This window comes from Pyxicephalus adspersus, chromosome 2, assembly GCF_032062135.1.
Source record: "Pyxicephalus adspersus chromosome 2, UCB_Pads_2.0, whole genome shotgun sequence".
Lineage (NCBI taxonomy): Eukaryota > Metazoa > Chordata > Amphibia > Anura > Pyxicephalidae > Pyxicephalus > Pyxicephalus adspersus.
In genome coordinates, this window is record NC_092859.1 from 19,419,100 (window position 1) to 19,442,546 (window position 23,447).

At 40.2% G+C, this 23,447-nt stretch overlaps 1 protein-coding gene across 1 annotated transcript; it reads right to left on the reverse strand.

Annotated features, from left to right (window-relative positions):
* Positions 1–903: 903 nt before the first annotated feature.
* Positions 904–21,489, reverse strand: GPAT4 (glycerol-3-phosphate acyltransferase 4). Its single transcript, XM_072399809.1, has 13 exons — positions 21,394–21,489; positions 14,331–15,073; positions 9,933–10,002; positions 8,977–9,268; positions 8,809–8,883; positions 8,268–8,357; positions 8,024–8,117; positions 7,441–7,556; positions 6,851–6,906; positions 6,096–6,181; positions 5,884–6,012; positions 1,984–2,063; positions 904–1,899 (listed from the first exon to the last, which is right to left on the reverse strand). The coding sequence occupies exons 2-13, from the start codon at positions 14,493–14,495 to the stop codon at positions 1,791–1,793; spliced, it is 1,362 nt and encodes a 453-aa protein (XP_072255910.1). The 5' UTR covers positions 14,496–15,073; positions 21,394–21,489; the 3' UTR covers positions 904–1,790.
* Between the last annotated feature and the right edge of the window lie 1,958 nt (positions 21,490–23,447).

Sequence of the window (23,447 nt, forward strand, 5' to 3'; positions counted from 1 at the left end):
ACTGTGGCTTGCAGCCGAAAAATAAAAGAAAAAGTGTTGGTGTTGTATCTCAGAGTTCTCTGTGCATAACACAACTACAAGAGCTAGGTGATTAGAAGAAATAATCTCCTCACAGCTTTATGGAAGAGTCCTCTAGCTAGTTTCCTATAAAGCACCGATGCTCTTGACAACCTAAATGTTAATATTGCAAGACAATTTAAACCAGTAAATAGGAGTTCATGTAAGGGCTTGGCCAATGTTAGGATTAGCAGCCCAAAGTTTTGGAGAATTAGTAGTAGTAAGTTAACAGAAAAATGCCAAAGAAAAGTGTCTTTTTGACACGGAGGTATCTCTTCTTTCCAGGTATTTAATTTCTGCCATCCCAAGAATCTACCAAGTAGTATGACTATTCATTTGGCTGAGGCAAGAGGGTACGAATCATGTCAAAAATAATTTTCAGAAAATTATAGTTAGTTCAGAAAAGACAGATAAACCGAGCAAAATATATAACAATTAACACAAATATTTGCTTAACAATATTTAAAAAATGTCAAATATCTCATGAGAATTTTTCCTATTCTATTCTAATTCCTATTCACTGAACACATTTCAAAGTTTTGCACATCAGCAGCACACTTTTAGTGAATCCATCAATAAAAAGACACAAGTTTGCCAAAAGATTGGTAATCAAACTGTATTGGATTGACAACCTGGGAATATTCTTTAGGCTGGCATATTATCCCAAGAACTTAAGTACTTTGAGTATTTGATATCAAACAAGTGACCTCACCAAATGTCCTGATCTGCCTGTTTATTCAGCATCTAGAATGCTACAAGTACATTGTTCAAGCACTCCATGATCAACTTTCATATGAAAGCAAACATATTGTTATGCAGATCATTCACCAAAGGAAGGCAGGACAGTTTGTTTGTTTTTGCCAAGATTTTTATTTTATTGACTTATAAAAACAAAATGAGATGTGGCCAGAGGCCCATGCAGGACAGAGTGTAACAGATAAAAAGGGAGGCACATGTCTGACTTTAATATGGGATCTGAGAGGGTCTCAAACATTGTGCCATCATTAACCCCCATATTTGGCTTATTGAAGACCACCACCTCTGTCTGCCTGTGTATGCAGAGTCAGAGGTCATTTAAAAGCAGCAAATGGAAAAGAGAAACTGGAAATTCCTAAAGTATACAAGTCTGTCTGGGGAAAAGGACATCAGAGGTCCAAGCATTGCTGGCTTTGTATGAATTCCTGCAGGTGATTGGGGCCTGTAACTTGATCTGAGGGAAGCTCTACAGACTAAACAGCTTAAATCACGTGTCGGTCCTGTCTAGTCTTTGGTAGAGCTAACCTTGATAGCAGATATCTTGTAATCAGCAGCGGTGCACTGTTTAGATGTAACATACTTTCTCTGTATGACCTTTCAAAATCCATAGGACAAGTTCTGTGGATTTGTAACATTCAAAAGACATTCTGGCCCAACGTGGATTTGAAAATACGAGATTATCATCACACATTTCAGTAAGTGGGTGCTTGGCTCTACAACAGTCAATATTTCTGAACTTATGAGCCTGTAGTACAGTTCTGATGGTGGCAGCCACTTGTCCTAAAAAGGACATGCTGAACACCAAGGCTTTCGCAGTATCAGTTCCTCAAGTATAAAGAAATCCAGAGTGACTCCATGTTCTGGTGTTCCCTCATCTCCTGCTCCATGGCTTTTATTCCTGCGGCTCAGAATCTTCTTCCTGTGGGTTTGGAGCAGCGACTTGGCTCAGGGCAGAGCTCGCTCCCCCATTCTGGGGTTCAGGAGCGACTCCTGTTCTCCTGGTTTCCAGAGATGAGGCGGCTGTACAGCTTCTGCTGCTCCTCCTTGAATGCTTCTTTGACTTTTTCCCGTTTTAGTCCTCCATCCCTGCAGAGACATACATAATCAGTAGTGCACTACAAAAGGTGAATAGGTGTCTGAGGTAAAGAAAAACAAACATTTCAGGCTTACCAAAGAAGATCAACAAGTCCTCCCTGCCGAGCAATGGCAGACTTTACTCGGTTTGCAAACTGAACTGCGTCTTCATCCTCCTGTGAGTTGTAGATAAGACAACATGTTAACACATGAACGTATGTATAAAACGTTTCAGGCCATACTATAAAAAGTGATTGGAAAGAAGCAATGTTCCACCTTTATTTATACATGTGTAAAGTCATCAATGAAAACTGCATCGTAAAACAATGATCCCCTATGTTGACATCTAAACTTTATTATTGTGGTGGCATGAGGTCATGAAAGCAAATTGTTCTGTGTGTTGGGGGGGGGGGCTCTTAAATGTATTTACAGCTCTGACAACCACCATACCTTTCTTCCAACTTAACATCATCAAGGGGTTCAAAAGACACTTTTCTCAGATTTTGCTGCACAATGTTCTATCCCTGCATCACCATTTGTGTCTAAACTTTCATCTTGAACCCATTTCTTTTGTTGTTGTGACCGGACAAGGTCTGGGAACCAAGACTTGCATCTGAAGCAATGAATGAAGAAGCCAGACTCCCAAGCTGCAGTAGTTTCTGAATTTAAACTAAAGTTGAACCTTAATGGCCAATACAGTGGCATAACACCGGGCTAAGGGACATCTGGAGGATTAAAAAACTATAGCTTTGGTATTGAAGATTGCCAGTGGTGTGCACCTGCATTAATAGCATAAGGGAAATATGTTTTATCTCAAGCATACCATTAATCTTTTGAGTGACTAATGTAACTTTAGAACATTTTAGAGTAGCGAAAAACAGCTGAATAACTACTGGGTGGTGGAATAAATTTATAGTTGGAGTACAATTTATTTCAATTTTCCTTGCTGCCTCATTTGCCTAATAGCATATGTAAGTGTAATTTTAGTAATAGGCATTATATAAACTTATAATACCTGATAAAATGATGCCGCTTGTTCTTATTTTAATTGAATCATTTTGTTAAATTCTTAAAAAGAATCGCATTACCTCTCCCTATTGTATCAAACAAAAAAGGTGCAGCAGACAGAGAGATGGAAGAGCTGGCAATGATATATGCAGACTGATCAGGTTCCAAGGCCACCAGAGCGTGCAGGACTGAATAAGTGCACATTTGTTTACTCCTGTCTCTGACAGGCAAATTTATCCTTTTTCTTATTTGCACACATTTACATTGCCCAACCAAAAAAAAAAATCTCACTCCTACATTTCTATGGCCTGTCTTTAGATTTAATTACAGCACATATTCGTTGTGGTATAGATTCAACAGACGTATGCAATGTCACAACATTTATTTCCATTCAGAGTAGCACTCATTTTTTTTTTTGCCCAAGGTGGATGATGGGAAATTTGGCCTGCCGTCTTCTCCAGCTCATCCGAAAGATTCTCAGTGGGGTTAAGGCCTGGATTCTGTGGTGGCCAAACCATGTGCAACAATGATGTCCAGTGCTCTCTGAACTCTACCAATTTGAGCCCGATGAATCCTGGCGTTGTCATCTCTGAAAATACTCATGGTATCAGGGAAATAAAAATAAACCTATGGAAAACCTAATGGTTCCATATATTCTGTTAGTTACAGTCGGCCTTATTTTGTGGGCACATAACGTTGCTGAACCAAAACCTAACCAACTGAAGCAACCCCCAGATCATAATAACGACTCTCAGTTTTATTTTGGCCAGGCATTTAATAAATACATATATCTATTACCTTTACTAAAAATTATAATATAATTATATGTTTCAAATATTTACTGAATATGTATTTCTTGCAAACAAAAAAAAATACTGTTTTTGCCTGCATTATGGCGTGTTGGTACCTCACTAAAATTAGAAAACTGGGAATAAATTACTTTTCCTGCTCTTCACCTATGTGTTAACGGAGTATCACCTTCTATGTGCTTTGAAGACAGGTTCTCTTTAAGAAGTTAATGTTTCAGGTGGCAATCTGGCTTAAGACAAACAAACTGTGTCATCAGACTATAGTTACAGCAATCAATATGATGAAATGACAAGTCTGCACACAGAAACCTGCCTGCTTGCAAGGACATCTAGTCACAGATTACATTCCTTCGTGGAATACTGTATGAGCCAGCAAGTTACAATAATGACAGTTTATATGCAAACTGTGCAAAAAAAAGGCAGCTGCTGCTCTTTTCTCCGTTTTTATTAATGTAGGTTTTAAAATACGTCTGGAAGACAGATCTTTCCAAATTTCCTAAGCCAGTAAAAACAAGTATACCCGACTAGCCTTATGTCTGGACATGGGTGCATTAGACAGTGAATTTGTGCAATGCTGCCCTATTGACCGAAAATGAACTATCACCAGTTATAACTGGAAGCAGGCACTAACTTTTTAACGCTGCTTGTATGTAACAGTTTGCAATCTTCTGTTCCATCTAAGCTTTATGATTTATAATATTAGACTAAATAACAATTTTAAAACTTTTCAACTATGCCTCAAGTGACATATATGCCCATGGGTATGAATATTGTACATCATGACAAACAAAATGTGAAATCTGGTGCAATAGCTAGGTTACAAATGTACAACTAATTATATTATAAAGTCTACAACTACAAAAGAACAACTGCAAGTAAAAAGTGAGCCCAATGAGACCCCAATTCTGTCTGGGAACAACTGCATCTGTGCTAATAAAAATATTCACTTAAGCTCTCTATAAAGTATGTAGCCAAAAGCTCTTCCTAACACTGATATGACAACTTACACCTTTGATAAATGGTAAATGGTAGGACCATTTTCCTTTTCACTTACACCAAAGACGGGGCTTCATTATTACCAACTTGTTTTTCTTTTCCCATCAAGGATGGGGCACTATTCCTCCCAGTGATACCCATGATAGGGTATGATTTCTTCTTCAATTAATATTGAAACTGGGGACTAGGGCATTATTCCTTCCACTGACACCATCAATGGAGAACTTATTTCTTCCACTGACAGCCACAACGGGTTTATTATTCATCTAACTGACACTAGCATTGGGCACTAACAAAAGGGCATTTTTTATTACTTAACCCCATTAAACAAAATACTTTCCCTGATTCACCAATCATATTCAATTTTCAAGGCATGTTTGTAAATGATAAGTGACTTTCAAAAACAAAATGGCACAGTGGGCAAAATGGCTGTGCTTATTGTATGCAAATTAAAGCTATATTTTATTTTTAAACCAAAGGGTACTTTTAACAGTTAAGAGTAAATGAACAAACTTGGAAAAAGTGATATGCAAGCGTAGCTAAACTGAGAATTTACACTTTACATAACAAGATAGACAACCCTTTTATTTAAGGTAAACATTTTGTTAGTGTTTTTTAAGTGCAACACCTACTGCTCCACCCCCTTAATTCTCGTTCGCCTCGGTGATTAAGAATGAATGGGAGCGCGGAGCCTCCCGGGATATCTATGTCACACATCCCGGGAAGCTCTTGGCTGCTCCTTCTGCACATGACCGAGCATCTCGGGCATGTGCAGAAGGAGCCCTTTTATCAATCAAGGAAAAAATTGCCAATCTCACACATGCACACGTGAGATCAGCAAGTTTTTTCCCAATCTACGTCACTCAATCTTGAGCCTGCGAGATCGGGTGACGAAGGAAGAAGAACCAGGAAGAAGATGTTGGCACCTGGCGCTCCCTCTGCGCCGGGCCGAAGACAGATACCAGGACAATGCGGGACCCAATGAAGAAACCTCCCGATGGACATACTGATCTGTGGGATTAAAGTGTGATTTTATTGTTTTGGATTTAGTTCCGCTTTAATCTAGAATATATGATGTCTGCCCTACAAGCTCAATACTCAAATCCAAAGTAATCCACTACCCTAATAACAGCAGTAATATAACAACAGATACAGCAATAAGCTAAGAGGGACCTAAACTTACCTGTCGCGTCATAGGTGGAAGGTACCAAACACTGCACACTATGGCCCAGCTGGTCATCATTCGCAAGAGGTAGGTAATCATCCCATATTTACTGCTGTTCCAGAAGGCATCTCCAAAGCGTGGGTCATACTGCCAAGGAGAAAGAAGTCAATGATGTCCCATTTCTTACCCTGCTTCACCACACTTACAAGACTCGCATTTTGCTGACTCACCTTGATGGCCACAGGATATACCGTGGCTCCTATTTCAAAGCTTCCCTTCTTGAACATCATGACGGATGTGTTGTTGATGCAGGTGCCTGCCAGACAATAACCGTTATTAACTTCTCATACATGTTGTGAATACAGAAACAGCAGAATCAGCTTCAGTATAATTAGCCTTTTGTCAAAGAATCTGCGCACATGGGTAACAACTTCTGAATATGTTTTATCCAGAGTGACAAACAATTTTAGTAAAGTGTATCAAGCAAGGTCAGGTAAGAACCAGTGCTGTCATGCTGAGTGTTCAAGAGCCTTTCAAGGTGCTTCAAGGGACCACTCAATCCTGAGGCAGGTGTCAACCAGCCCTAAATCAAAGCATGCAAATTATAACCTAAGTAACTTTCAATAGCTAAACTTGTACTACAGTCTTCCTAAATTTAAAAAAAAAATAAATAAAAAAAAATTATTTTTCCCATAAAACTGCAGTAAAGTGTTTTTTGTATCTATGAAAACAAACACATTCGAGCAGATTTCAAGATAGAATTGCATCCAAAATCTGATATTGGGTTATTTTTTTTCCAGTGGTTAAAGTGGATTAAAAAATGTTGTGTATGTGCAATTCTAGTCTATAAAAGCTATATAGGAAACATGATAGCCCCAGAACACACACATGACAATTGTATAAACAGAAGTCAAAGATCTATGACTAATCTTTATGCATTCTCCTACTTATCTAAAGATATAGAAGGACGAATCGTAGCTCTTACCTTCAGGGAAAATAAGGATAGGCAGTTTACTCTCATCTTTCACATGATCAGTTAGTCTGAGGAAAGAAAGGGGGACAATACATCATAAAGTAAAAGGATTAAAAAGGCAAATTTATTCTAATTAGGACTACTATTGACAGGCAGAGTGACTGACTGTCATGTAGAGAAATCTATATGCATACCCTACTCTTGGCACTCATTGCACATACCCTGTTTGTCTTTGGTTCTAGATATATAAAGACATTCTGGTTACTTTGTAAAGGATTTCTTTCAATAGAGGAATCACCAATTTAACAGATTAATTGTGTGACTAATAGTGTCAAACATTCAACAGACACAGATTTCTCTAACTTGTTTATAAACAAACTGTAAGAGATTATTACAGTTTCTACAATGAGCCTATCATTGTTCCATTTAACCAAAATGAAGGAGAGTTCTGCTACTCTTGATGAAACACCGATCTATTATCAAAGATATACATGCAGGCAAATAAACTGAGAAACCATCTGTGACCATTAACTGAAAGCATCAAATAGAGCACAGGAGAAAGTTTGGTTATTACTATTATTACTGGTTTCGCTGTACATTACCTTTTAGCAACAAGATGTCTATCTTTGACTTCCGAACGCTCAAACCAGATATGTGGACAGGCCTTTACCATGGCCCTCTGGATAATTCCCATTAGACCTCCATGTACTTGTCCCACCTATGAGAAAATAATGATACAAAAGAAATATTGAGATGACAAAGTTAGTAAAACCAAACCAATATAGTTGTTTACAACTAATGGAAGAATAAAGGTATAATAGGTAAACATTGGAGAAATAAAATAACATGACAATAACATAACATGAGCAATCGTATGTTTTCCTGCAATGTGTCCCACATGGGTGTACATTAATGCACATTCTGCAACTCTGATTTTGGAGAGTCCAAGTAAAAGTACACCCTCCTGCCTCCCACAAAAGGTAATGGCCTGGACTGCTGACTAGTCTATAAGGCAACAAGTATTGCATTGCTTGATATGGTCAGGGATGACATCACCTGGATGGCACCCTAATGGTGGATCACAATAGTGAAACAGATAGTGCTGCTAAAAGTCTAGTGATCAAGTTACTCCATGACCTAATTTATCTTTTTTTTTTTTTTGTTACAAATACACCTTAAACTTACCATGGCATAATATCCATCGCTGGCGAGGATGATAACATCAATGGGAGACGTGTGATTAGCCACACAGATGCCACCATTCCTAGGCCGGTTCTCACTGTTGGAATGAAATTGTATTTTTGTGATATTGTATATAAAACATACAGCAGCATATTTAAAGCATATAAAAAAATTATAAAAGTCAAAAACCTTATTAAAACAGTGCCCATCAGACAGAAAATGATCAGAAAAAATGAAATTAACCCACCTGCCATGATAAGTTATGATGGCTGTAAGGGCTCGCACACAGATTCGGTAACACATCAGATGCACATGTTTACTGAGGAACTCCTTAAACCTTAGTAAAAGTTAAAAAAAAAAATCACAAATTAACTACAAAAAGGTATCCAAAATATTGCATAGTGTTTTTTGAGCACACAAAACAAATACACCTGTGGAAAAATTTTTGCTTCTTTCCATGCAAGTGGAGAAAGAAGTGTAGAGATTCTACCATGGAAATCTGCTAAATATATTTTTTTTTTCGATACCCAACACAAAATTGTGCTGTATGTAAAATTAAGTAGTGTGCTAGAGGTGCTACAGTGAAACATTCTAAAAATTTTAAATATCTTTGTCTTTTTATTATCAGATATATTCTAGAGGTGAGGAAGTGTAGCTACTTGTGAACAAAAATGCAAAACAAGCCATGTTTTTGTCATAAGATACAGATACCCAGTTATGTCCCTTCAGATATGTAAAGTTAAGCACACATAATGATCAGTTTATTAAAAACATGGGATGACACTAACCAGCCATTGGGTAGGTATCCTACTATGGTAGTTCCGAACACCAGAAGGCTGACTCCTGTGATAGCCAAAGCAATCCTACAGAGAAAAAGAGAGACATATTGTAGACAGTCAGAAATATTTTGCAGATTGTAAACTAAATCAAAAAGGACACAATGATCAGACATTCACCTGAGTGGCAGTAGAAAAGTGTAGCGAACCAACATGCCTAGGCCCCACAGCACAGTGAGCCGCAGGCTGATATGTTGGAAGTTGTAGTTGGTTCTGCTCAGAAGGTTCCAGGTCTCCAGCTCCTCTGCTGAGAAGCGTTTGGTCACCTCATCGTCCATAATGCTCTCCATGCCCTGCCGACAGAAGTAAAATATATCCGAGAGCTCGAAATCTGGACCATCGTGCGAACGTCCACTTCCTCGCATCTCATATATTCCTTTTTCAAGGGATGTGTTCTTTTTAGCAATAATTCCTGCAAAAAAAAAAAGACCAGTCTTGAGAAACCTGGAAAATTTATCAGAGAATGAAGGCCAACGGATGGAGCCAGAGTAAAAGAGACGTGTAGGAATAAGGAAAAGGAGGAAGGATAAACCAGAGAGAGGGAATGTTTGATGAGAGAAGATGCAATGGTTGCAAGGAAGGAGGAGATGATATGAGCAGGACAATAGAAGGAATGGATTAATTAAGAAAGATTTAGGATTTATCAGAAGCCACACAGCATGTGCCTTTAGAATCAGAAAGAGAGATAATAAAGTTTGTACATTCTAGATGCATGGTCTTCCTAGCTTTTGGGGACTGACAAATAAATTATTGTGGACAATGGAAAAATAAGGCTATGTACACACGTGTAATTAATTGTTGTTGGAAAGGATCTTTCACAATCTTTTCCAGTAAAAAAAAGTATGCAGATTCCCGGCCCTGAATCATCTGACTGGACAAAAAAAAGGAACATATTCTAATACCAACAAGTAATTAACTAAAGGTCCCAGCCTTTTATCATCGCTGTTTCAAAACTTTATTTACGTTTAATGAATTTATTAGTAGGCAGACAGATTTCTGTACAATTTTAACTAAACCTGGAAATTGTAACATAGATAGGTATTTTAAGAAGTAAATATATAGAAGTATATAGTTACCATTGGTTAAAGGTTTGTACAGGGTATGACTGTTTTCCTTCACTCCTCTCTCAATTCGCAAGGTTGCCCACTGAAAAATTGCAAAAGTGTATATTATAAATAATATACAGTCATTTTTCTACACTAATAACAAATGATGGGTTACAAATTTCGAGAAAGGCAGTGCCAGTCACCTAATATTATTACAAATGATACATACATGCTGATACCTTCAACAAACAATTAAAGGTAAACGAAACTAAACCAAGTTGAGTTTACTAAGCAAGTAAACTAAGGTTCTAAAGTGGCGGAACAATCAGACATTTTCCCAGCACAGTCACTCGCAGGTAATGCCATGCCCAGGTAATGGTTGTCAGAAAACTGTAACATGAAATGAACACTGCTCCTGTAAAAACAAAATTCCCAAAAATTAATGAATTACTGTAGGTAATTTATAATTTAGTAAACCAGATTGCAAATCTTTTCTGTTTTGTGAGATGAGCCTTGTAGTTTTCTTGCAACGCTAATGAGGACTTTTTATCTAAATAAACTTCCCTGGTATTCCTTGATTCTTGAACAAATGAGTTTGTATAGGTATCTATCACACTTTTCTCCAATAAAATTGGATTTCCCATATGACTGCCTGCTATCCAGTCCCAGACAATAAAAACCATGGTGATACCACCAAGCTGGTGTTTTCAGGGTGATGAGCAGTGTTGTCTTTCTACTAAATTAATCATTTTAAACCAAAGGGAAAATACCAAGTCTCAGCTCTAATCATTTTCCATGTTTGTTGTGTTTCCCATTTTGGTAAATTCAAAAAAGATTTTGATATTTAGTTCAAAGGGGTGGGGGTAAGGTTAGAAACATTTATGTATTTATAACTCACTGCGGATTTCTGCTGGTTCTCCTTCAGCACTATATATATACTTGATTCAATCGAGCGTTGATCTGAAATATTCTTCTTGTTTAGCTATCTTCTCATTATAAAAAAAACAACCTCTCCAGCCTTCTAGTCAGAAATTTAAATAGAGATCATGTGACACCTAAATTGCACCCAAGTGAAATCAACTAATTATGTGAGAGTTTACATATGGGTTCCAATGCAAAATGAATACTTAGACAAAAGAAAGACTTTTTAGTTGTATATTTGCAAAGAATGTTTTTTGTAAATCTTCAGTTTTTAATCCCCATGTATAGACCTTATGGTGTTCATCAGTGACATTAAATGGCAAATAAATCCATTTTAATTCCAAGTTGCAACACTTACAAATTGGAATAAAGAAGAGATCTCCTCAACAATAAAAGTTTTATTGCTATTCATGGCAAAGCAACAGATCACAGAGAGTTTCTTTGTAGTGCCATTACTGTCATTGGCACCATAATACAACCCTGGAAACACCAGCAAGGCAATGTACTTTGTGCTGTGCTGCTGTGTAAAAAAAAGGAATAGTGCAGAAGTAAAATCTTCTGCCTTGGGGCCCATTCAAAACAAATAGGCTGAAGTATTGCAGCACGCCACAATGAATGGATAACGCACAGTACTGCAATGCACACTAGTGTGAATGGGCCCCTAATTCCCCATATATTTCCAGCATTACCATTTCACGCCGAGAATCTCGGACTGGGTATTGCTGCAAGGTGCTTACAAGGTAAATGCAGTGTTCTCCCCAGCCCCTTTTAAGCTGGGTGCACCACCCTGTACTTTTTAGCAACCACCCAGCTGTTTTAGGGTGTTTACTAAAAAGTTGGGTTGTAATACAGGGGCCTCCACCTGCTTACAGCTTTCTCCCACCCAGCTTAAAAAAAGTTTCTGTGAAGAATACAGCACTCCCTTGCTGATATGTTAAGTGTGGCAGCCTAAAAAACATCTTGCTTTATTGTGGAGCTGAAGAAATGCAAATATTTTAGGGCCACTTAATATTTGTTTCTTATGGCTCTTGGTTCTCCTGTTAGGGAGACTTTGGTTATAGGACAGGAAAAAGTCTCCAACAGATACACAGACAAAAAGTAGCAGAGTTACAGAATGCTGACAATGCTTTTCCTGTGTTTTGTGTTGTGGCACAAGAACAGGGCGTAAGGAAAATCCCCACCCTATACCGATAGTTACAAATAAAAAAAATATAAAAAATGTTAACATACCTGTGAGGTTTTTATCTAAAAGCCAAAACGTTGGTTAGAGTTACCCTATAAAACTGCTTTACTTGCAGAGAAGAGCATTTATTTTGTTTTTGTGGTGAGGAGCAGCTGGAATGAAGAGACAGTTTTGCACACTACAATATGGCTTTTGTATCGAGTGTCTGTTACATAATATTATCCAAGCTGCAGCCTTTTTATGAAACAGGTTCTACTGTTCTCAGTGTTTGCATGATTCAGCATGCTTCAGTGACATCAGGCAGAGGGAATGGAATGTCTTCAGGTTGGCCAGCAAGCTTTTTCCAGCTGATCACTGATGAGTAAGAGAACTCTGTGACCCCCAGTACAGGGGAAAGAGGAGCTGAAATGAATGAAGTGTCTGACATTGTGCAGAAGGCGTCACGGAAGAACCTATTTATGTCATAAAAAGCTGTGTGACCAGTGACAAAGTCATGCTTTAACTACACACAAAATATGGAGCCGGATCAGCTGGTTAGGCAGCACATATTCCTGGAAAAGGTCTCAGTAATGTTTCTCATTCCATAGGGACTAAAGAAAGTTTGACAATTATACCAAACTCGACACCATAAAAAGACCTACAACAAAATGTTGGGAGAGATCACCGGAACAAAGAAGTAAATAAAGTAGAAATGTTTTGGTGTATTATTATTATTATTATTATTATTATTATTATTATTATTATTAATAATAAACAGGATTTATACAGCGCCAACATATTACCCAGCGCTGTACATTAAATAGGGATTGCAAATGACAGACTAATATAGACAGTGATACTGGAGGAGAGAACCCTGCCCCGAAGAGCTTACAATCTAGTACGATATTTACTGAGCAAAGCTGCTTCAAGGATCTTTACCATTATACCATTATGAGGTTTATCAGACAATCACTCATAAAGGATATGTTATCACATTGAGGTGACAGAAGGAATCACAGCAAGTTTTGGGTACAAGGAAACCCAACATATCCAGTATCAAATAAAAAAAATATTTTTATATATACACACATCTGCAAATAAGGATTTATGTCACTGCTACAGAAAATACTAGTTAGCTGTGGTTGACCAAGTTGCTTCAACGCGATCAGTGACCCACACACAGGTATGTAGATGAGTTAAGTCAGGGAAAGTCATATTTCCTGATCTGCATGCTTGTTCTAGGCCAGGGACTATAGTTATATTAAGGCTTGGCGTGGCTGAAGGAAACTAAGAGGTCAGCAATTATGGCAGCCTATTATGTAAGATGGAACAAACTGTGATGATGACTGCAAGTAGCTTTAACAACAGCCAATAGCAAGCGATAGGGTTTAATGTTCTAATTATGAAGTTATATTGGTATATAGATATGTTGGTATGAAGTCAGCTATCCAGAGCTCTGAAAGACCCTAGCTAATTAGTTACCAGTATTCTCCCCAGCACTTTTCAGTAACCACTCATTTGTTTTTGGGTGGTTATTGAAAAGTTGGGTCACAATACAAGGGCACTGGACAGTTGGGCATAATACAAAGATGATAGAAAAATGGGACAAATGAAAAAGATGGGCATTAGAAAGTTTGAAAAAAGTATCAGCTCCTCTGGGCAGGGTCCTCTCCTCCTCCTGTATCTGTATGTGTCCATCATTTGAAAACCCCTATTTAATGTACAGCACTGTGTAATATGTTGGTGCTATATAAATCCTGTTTAATAATAATAAGGGACAGAAGAAAGCGGTTAGCATTACAGGTGTTGCTGGAATCCTATGGGAAAAAATGGGAACACTAAATTTGTCATGGAATGCTCTACTATTTGACCCGCTACAGCTTTTACTGCTTGGTTCTATATTACTATTTTCATAGAGAAACAAAAGCATAATAATACATACAATTTACATCTTTTTACTAAATGAATATAATATTGTGAAAGCCATTTCAGATATGCAATCATCTAATGCAGCCAAGGATATTGTGTCTGCTGCAAGCTATATTGTGTCTTGCTAATGCCATGGTTGACAAGAACAAGCGCTGAGTGATGACACCCCAGAGAGAAACAAATACTGTTAACCCATCCATCGTGTAGAAGACTATGGAAAATAATTTAAGTGGATTGTTTTTCTAGCAGCGTTGGCCGTGGTTACCGAGATCAGCAGCAGATAGCTGGAGGCTCTCTGTTTAGCTGAAGCTTCACGTTAGCCGCAGGGCCATGCTGGAAAAACAACTAAACAGCCGAGAAGCTACAGGCTGCTCATCCTCCTATTTACCATAAACAATCAACACCAGGCCACTTACCGTGAAAACTCGGAGCAAAGTTTTCATGTACAGCCGGCGGATGCCGAACGAAACCCCCAAGATGGCAGGTAAGATGATGAAGACGAGGAGAAGGGTGAACCAAAGCGTCACAGACAGGCCCAGGAGATTACATAGAACGCTGTCAAATGGTAGCAGGGAGCTCATGATGTGGGAGAAAAAACAACTGGATGTAACCAACAGGGTTCAAATGAAAAATTTTAAATAAAGGGAGAACTCGTCGATCAATGTCTCAATGTCTTTGTAACGTCTTCAGAGAAAAAGTAATTAACTGAAGGCCATAACAGGCAATATCCACAATCGACTAATCTTTCACTGTAACAGACAGAAGGGGTTCAGAATTTGTTGGGGTTACAGCAGAATGTTGCCAACTTTCCAACGTCTTCTGATGGCAGTGATTTGTTCCAAACAATACATAGGTGTCAATGGCAGATGTCTTCGGCCTCTTGGCTTTTTGGTGTGCGTGTATGTAATGCCGATGTTCAAGTCTTTCCTTTCTGGGGATCATTGACAAAGTTTCTTCTCATCTGTAATACCCACTGAACATTCCTAATCCAGTTTTTAACCGTGGTGCCGGCATTCAAAGTCTACTGTCCAGTCCGGTACCATATGAGCTTGTCCTGGTTCAAGCATGACTTGTTGGACAGAATCTGGAGGCGTGGGTCTTCTCTCACCGGGCATATGCTGGCTTCCTCCTCCTCCTGGGCAGGAACGCAAGTGCCAGCCTGAATGAGACAAACACAGACAGCCGGTTAAGGGACAGCAGCCAAGACTCAGGGTCAAAAGGAGAAAAGGGGAGGAAATACAAAGAGGAGGAGGACATGGACAAGTGAATGGAAAAGAGTTCACTAAAACTCTGTCCTGGAAAACATGTGTGAGCACACAACACGAAACTACTGCATGTCACGGTAACAGCAGCGGAAAGTCACGCTGTTCCGTGTCATTGGGTCCACAAACTTGTTTATGTCTAAACACAAGTGTGATACAAATAATAAAGACTTGGAAAATCAAAACAGAGATCTTAAGAACATTCATTAGCCACAACACTGCAATAAACAAAGATAACGCTAAAAGCAAAGCAACTACAGCTTTTAGAGGGCAACGTACAATAAGCAGTCATTTCCTAAGAGGTGGAAAAGAAAACAATTTCACAAAATATGACCTGTAAACATTAATTTCATTTACAGTTTATTGTTTTTATTAGTAAACCAGTCCACAAATACTATCTAATGCATTTTGTACTAATACTTATTATTATTAATATTAATAATAAATAGTATTTATATAGCACCAACATATTACTCAGCGCTGTACATTAAATAGAGGTTGCAATTGATAGACTTATACAGAGTGACACAGGATGAGAAGAGGACCGAAGAGCTTACAATCATAGCATTAAATTATTTCTCCAGGACCTGCAGGGGAAGCCAAATTGGTGAGTATTCTGGTGACCATTGCTGCATCCACAGCTCAGCAGTTTTGATCAGGAAGGTAAGAATGCTTTTTGCAGAAGGGACTTTGCCTGTCCCTTTCTGCAATAAATCTCTGTCTGATCGCAAATTTGTAAAGTGGAACGCTTTAAGAGACACTGCTCATGTGCAAGGTGTATTCTGCATCATCCATGGGTTGGCTTTAAAATTCCAGAGAAATAGGAGCGCTCCTGAAGTTGACAATTTATTATTGTGTGTGTCACTGCTTCCAAATGTGACTGGATACATGAACTACACAGCAAAGGAAAAATCAGCCGTGTCAGCAATACTAACAAGTACTGTTGAGTGACAAGTGACTATTTAACAATGGGAGTTAACAAGGCTTTAAAAGTAAACTTGTTCTGAGAGAAATATGCAGTCTAATTCTGAAAGTTAGGCTGGGTACACACGTGCAATGGCTCAGGACGAGAATATGACGTGTATACAGGGCTCGTCATCCATTGTCCGATCGACCATCCTGGCGGATCCACAGATGTAAAAACGATCGAAAAAGAAGTGAAGGGGAGAGAGTGCAGCGGGGTCCCGCTCTATAGTTCTCCCCCCTCCCCTCTCCATTGAGCAGAACGGAGTTGTATGTACAGCACTCAATTGTGCATCGTTGGAAAGGATCGTGAAAGATTTTTTCCAACGACAATTATTGCACGTGTGTACATAGCCTTAGCTCCGTTGGCTGTGCAACGGAGCAGATAATGCCCGGAGCTCAAATAAGCATGCAAAGACTGATTCAATTAGAGGGCCCATTATAATCATGAAAAATGAATCCCTTCAGCCAGTGAATGCTGAACTATGAGGATGTCCAACATTTCATACAGTCACAGTGTGCTGTGCATTGCTTAGTCTGAAAATACTAGACTGGCTAGACAAAAGCTACAATCAAATAGGAAAATCCATATTTCCATCTATTAACCACAGTGACGGATGTGCAGAATTGGCAATGCTACACATTCTGCTTTAACCAGTCCTAATCCTTATCTCTAAACAATTAATAATAGTAAAATGACCCATAACCTATAGGACAGAGTTACATGACTTTATTAACATGGGAAATCGTTAAAATAACTTTCAGGTCTTCAGGGTACCCCTGCTATAAATAATATATCCACAGCACACAGTAAATTAGTGTGGTGGTCGGTAGGAAGAATTCCTCCACATTGCTGGCCATTGGGATAAATGTCATCCTTACAGATCATTGGTGTCTATTAAACAAACCCGAGAGGCACAAACTTCTCCTAATGCAACCTCTGAATCCTGGTTGAGAAACACTGCTATAGGGATTTGATTACAGGATTCAGTGCACAACAGCAATAGAAAAAAATCAGATTGCAGGGTTCTCCCCAGGCCCTTATAGCTGGGCGCACCACCCGGCACTTTTCAGCACCCACCCGGCTGTTTTTGGGTGGTTACTAAAGAGTTTGGTCACAATACAGGGGCTGCCACCCACCTAAAATTTCTGGATTGTATTATCGATGTGTGGTTATGCACACGTGCAATAATTAGAAAGGTTCTTTCAAGATCCTTTCCAAAGACAAACGACTGTACCATGCATGAACGAGTGCTGTACATACAGGCCGTTCTGCTCTATGGAGAGGGAAGGTGGACGGCAACATGCCGTGTTCTCTCCCCTTCAATTGCATTACGATGGCTCGTCGTCCATCGACCGTGGCTACACCAGGACAGTCAATCAGACGTTGGGACAACGAGTGCTGTACACATGCAAGATTCTGGTTTGATATCATCCCTAAGCCGATTACCGAACGAGAACCATTGCACGTGTGTACGTAGCATTACAGTTTCTCTTTCCATCTCCTCCCCTCACATTGTTAGAGATAAGCTTGGTCACCAGATGTCCAGAGCTAAGATTTGACGGCTGATTGTAAAGCAAGATCTACCTTCATTGCAATGAATTGTCCAGATCCATCTTTGCATTGTAACATTCTGCAGCTGGTAAAGGAGATGTAAATTTCCACAGCTGACATGTTTGTGGAAAATACTTTGTTGCCTTGTTATCAGGCTAAAATAATCTGTGGCCCAGAACAAGGACACGAGTCAGAACTCCTACATATTTCATCAAGGTCACGGAGTATCGAGGTCAAATGATCAGCCTGATGGACAATCGAATTTTGTGAAAGCATACATTTTATATTATGGATTTTTCCTAAAACTACTTCATGGAAACTCGGTCAATAAAAACTACAAGAAAGTTTTTTTTGCTTTTTAAATGTCATTCATTAATATAGTCAACAAAATATTGGAAGACTTTCAATAACAAAAGATTTTGTCATCATTTGCTCTTGATATAAAACCAGTCACCTCTCTCCCATCCCAGGCCCCTGGTGAAAAAATAAACCAGGTCCGTGCTTCATATCCTAAACACTTCCCATGAATGTATATCCAAGTACTGAAAATAGAGGTGGTGTCTGGAACAAAGTTACGCTGGATAATATCTGGTGTTAGGGATTTATTTGAAGGATTGAGGTTACTGGGAGGTAAACATGCAAAGAGACATTGCATGTCTACCTTTTCCTCCTAGTAACATTTTCATTTTTTGTTTATTTTTGCTTTACCTCAATCCTTAAAATAAATCTTTCTTCCCTGTAAGGCTACGTACACACGTGCAATAATTATGGTTGGAAACGAACAACTAACAACCGATCGTCCGATAACTGTTAACAAAAAAAGTGCACAACAACTGGCAAACAACGCAGATGAACGAGGAATGTCGCTGGAACCGAATGACCGTCACCAGCGGATCTGATTGGGCGAGATTGTTCACTTTCTATTGTGTGTACGGTCAATCAGTGATCGTGGATTGTTCTGTGATACACTTTCTCCGGTATATGTCACTTCCTGCATCGTTCAAACGATCGTATCAAGTGTGTGTACCTAATTGGTGGATTATATTTGAACAATCGTATCGTTACGGCATGTACAGAATTGTGCACAATACAATCGTTCAAAATAATCGTGAATAATCGTTGACCGTCATTAATTGTTCATTTTCTAAGGACAATTATTACACGTGTGTGTATTGTGCACGATTCTGTAAATGCTGTTACGATACGACTGTTCAAATATATTCCACCAATAACGTACACACACTAGATACCGATTGCTTGAACGATGCCGGAAGTGACATGTACCGGAGAAAGTGAACCGCAGAACAATCCACGATCACTAAACAACCGTACACATAATGGATAGCGAACGATCCTCGCCCAATCCGATTTACCGGGGAGGTCGTTCGTTTCCAGCATCATTCCTCATTCATCAGCATTGTTAGCCAGTCGTTGTGCACTTTTTTGTTAACGATTATTGGACGACTGATCGTAGGTCGTTCATTCCAAGGATAATTATTGCATGTGTGTACATAGTCTAAGATACAGACAAAGGCCACACACAGTATAATAGCTGAACATACCTCTAAGTGATAATCACACCACAATTATCATACCACCAAGATAAGGAAGACAAAAGCTTTACTGAAAGAGAGCCAGAGGAGGTGGCCCTTCTATCATGTGCAACCATTTCTGCAATTCCAGGTTCCAGCCAGAATATCAGTGAGTTATGCCTAAGAATTATAGCCTACAATGAAAATTAAATTTCCATGCAAAAATTTTGTACACTTTTTACATGGAAATTTGGACAGAATTAGACTGCTAGGGAGGTAAACTACATTATTGACATAGGTCTATGGTTGGGACATTAGATTGTGAGCACCTTTGAGGGACCGCTAGTGACATGACTATGGACTTTGTACAGCCCTGCGTAATATGATGGCGGTAAATAAATATTATGTAGTAATAATAATTTATCAGATGATTAATATATGATTAGTTACTAATCAAATTTTAAGCATCTGATAAATTTCATCATTGCATCATTAGTTGATATAACTTACTTTTAAACTTACTTTACTTCTTTTTTCCTGGCTCCCTGCTTTTGCATCTAGTCCCATGTCACACGTGTAAGCACCCGGGAATACTTGGGACACGAGACTCCTATCAGTGACAGACTCTCTCTCAAGTCCCGCGCTAATGGCTCCGCCCCACCAGGAACACCCCTGAAGGGAAATCCCTTTCCTCCTCAATGCATATGGAGTAGAGGGAGTGTCCCCTTACCCCGACGGCGGAAGTGTTAACGCCGACTGCAGTAAATAGGGAAGAGTGTCACAACAAGGAGGCTCAAGTGCCACAGGTTGCCGACCCCCGCTGGCCAGGATTAGGCCAGGTCAACTATTAAAAAAATAGGGGGCCTTAGGCCGGAACAGACTACTGGCTAGGCCGTATCTGGCCTGAAGGCCGGAGTTTGACGATCTCTGGCCTAGGTGATCAAGAATGAATGGGAGCACAGAAGCTCCCGTGATACCTACGTCACATGTCCCAGGAGGCTCTTAGCTGCTCATGCGCAGAAGGAGCCCTTTCATCAACAGGGGAAAATATTGCCAATCCCAAGCATGCGCTGTGAGATCGGCAAGTTTTTTTCTCAACCTACGTCACCCGATCTTGTGCCTTAATAAAAAAAGGGTGCAGCACCACCCCCCATTTCTCGATCACCTAGGCATTCGAGACTGGGAGCGCAAAGCCTCCTGGGATACCTATGTCATGCATCCCGGGAGGCTCTTGGGTGCTCCTCCTTTGGTACATGCCCGAGCATATTGGGCATGCGCAGAAGGAGCCTTTTCGTGAAAAGGGGAAAAAATTGCCGATCTCACACATGCACAGTGAGATTGGCAAGTTTTTTTCCAACCTGGGCCGGCTCGATGACAGATACTGGGACGACGCGGGACCCCATGGAAGACACCTCCTGACCGATGGACTTCCCTAAGGGATTGAAGGTAAGTGGATTTTTTTTTTTTTATTGTTTTCGGCGTTTTTCAGTTTTTGGAGAGTCTGGTTGGAGAATCACAATTGGCTCAAGAAACCCCTAGCAACCTCTGGAGGAACCCCAGGGCGCCCGTCACTGAGCTGCGCAGTTTTAGTTCTGCTTTAAAACTGGTTTTCAATTGATAGCCTATTTACTGATGAGTAAGGTCTTTGTCCTTCACTTTGCAATGCTGTAAGATTGTAGCTGTCGAGAAGAGCCAATATAGGAGAGCCATGGATGGTAAAGCTGGGGAGGAAAGGAGTACACAATTCTGGCCTGAATAGGAGGCAGGCTCTGATTTGCTGCAGCTTCTAATGCAAGACGCTTACTCCATGCAATGAAATTAAAGCAAGCAATCATCCTCGTCCTATTCGGCTTGCTCCTACTTTCTGCACTGCACTGAAAATGATTTCCTGGCTCCCCACGTTCTCCCTGGTTGCACATTGATGATGACAGCTGGCTGCAGGCTGACACATGGAGAACACACAGTGCAGTCCGGCTGATCAGCTGACCACTCCGTGACGTCACTGCCAGCCACACATATATGGAGACCGGCGAGCCCGTCTATATCTACGTCACACCGGCCTAACTCCAGCACTGAAGGCACGGCGGGCCTCACACACTTCTCCCAGTGCCTCCAGGACAACCGTAAAAGGGACAGACACACATCTCACGTTACAGCAGCTACTCACCGCTCTCCTCTCCGTTGTCTGCCCGCCTATCGACCTCGCGCATTCCCGACTACCCCCGCGACGTCACGACGTAAGAGCTGTGAACGCGCTCAGACGTACAATCGGAACAAGAGAAGAACAAAGCGACTAGGGCATGCGCACAAAATTTAAAAATCCTGCTCCATCTAGCGGCTGGTATTTGAATAGCACTGCCAACTGGTCCATTATTCATATGATAGGTTTGCTTTCTTTTAGAAAATACTAAACCTCTGGCTGCCATGTTATTCCAGTGGCTATATCATTTTAATTTTATTATGCTTGCCATTCCTGTGTTAATATTAGCAAGGCCATTCACATATGGGTTGCTTAGCATAGGCCCAATTAGATTCCAGGTCGAATTCCATGATTTGACGATATATCGTGCTGCATTTAAAAGCATTACAATGCAACATAGACGGCTGTGGCTCCTTTCAAAGAAACCAGAATTAATTACTTTGGCTTCTGGGAAAATTAAAAGCTCATCAAACATAGACGCATGTCAACACACGCTAAATAATGCACAATTACCACTCATCAATGGGCCCAAACCAGGTGGGGTGAAAATAACCCCAAACCAGGTAGCTTGCATTTTTAGAATCAGTTCAGCATGCATATTTCTCTGCAAACCCCTCCATAATGCACAGGATTCTCTGCTTCTGATCCACTATGGTTTTATATTCGGTATCTGCAGGCAGAGATGTGATTTGTTATTTCTCAGTAAAGGTGGCACCTCACCTGCAGGGCATGATTCTCATCAATGGGGCCTGTGGGCACACAATTGGCATCCAAAGCAACACCCTTCTCATTGGATTATCTCCTTTGTAAAGTGCAAAGTCTTGTTTAACTGGTTCTAACCTGGCATACTGTGACAAATCATACAACTAACACTCCAGGGTTGTTGGGTACTCAGTATAGATATTTTTTTCCGAAACCTGCAAACTGTCCGAAGGGCAAACTCAGGCCAGCTTTGGGAGCGAGCGATCCCGTGTGGCTCCTGGAGACTGGCACCTTGCTTGGTCACTCACACTGACATTAGGTGTCAGTGAGTGGTTCTGAATTACTCACTGCCACCTCCATTTATTCTCTATAGGGCCGCCTGGGGGGGGAAGGTTCCTTTTTTACCCCCCCCCCCCCCCCGAAGCAGTAGTCCCCTGGCATGAAGAAGAATTAAATTTTGGCGTACCTTTGACTCTGCCCTCTCATTTATCCCCCATATTCAGAACATTTCCAGGTCCTGTCACTTTCACCTACACAACATCTCCAAAATCCACCCCTACCTGTCCCCTGAGACCACCAAACTCTTTGTACATGCTCTTATCATCTCCCGTCTGGACTACTGTAACACCCTCCTCTCTGGTATTCCACTAACACGACTCTCTCCTCTACAATCTATTATGAATGCTGCAGCCAGACTCATCCATCCTTCGCTCCGCTCCTCTTCTGCTGCATCTCTTTGTAGTTCTCTTCATTGGCTTCCATTTCACCTTAGAATCAAATTCAAGCTCCTGTGCTTTGCCTTCAAATCCCTACACAGTTCTTGTCCCACTTACCTGTCTGACCTGATGGAAAAATACTCCCCCAGCCGCTCTCTCTGCTCCTCCAATGACCTAATGACTTCCTCACTCATAACTTCATCACACACATGGCTTCAAGACTTTTCTAGAGCTACTCTGACTCTATGGAATGGTTCCTCGTCCTATTTGGCTTGCTCCTCCTTTCTGCTCATTTACAAGAGCACTCAAAACCCAACGTTTCAAACTTGCCTACCCGGCTTCTTCTGTCTCTTAAACCCTCACTACTGCCCACCACTACATATCGCCCATCCTATTGTGTGTGAAATTCCCCCACCTACTAGATTGTAAGCTCTTCGGGGCAGGGCCCTCTCCTCCTGTGTCACTGTCTGTATTCGTCTGTCATTTGCAACTCCTATTTAATGTACAGCGTTGGGCTATATAAATCCTGTTTAATAATTATAATATTAATTGAAAGCACATCAACTAGGGGTCAAGTTTCCTGGGTTAACAGCATAATAAATG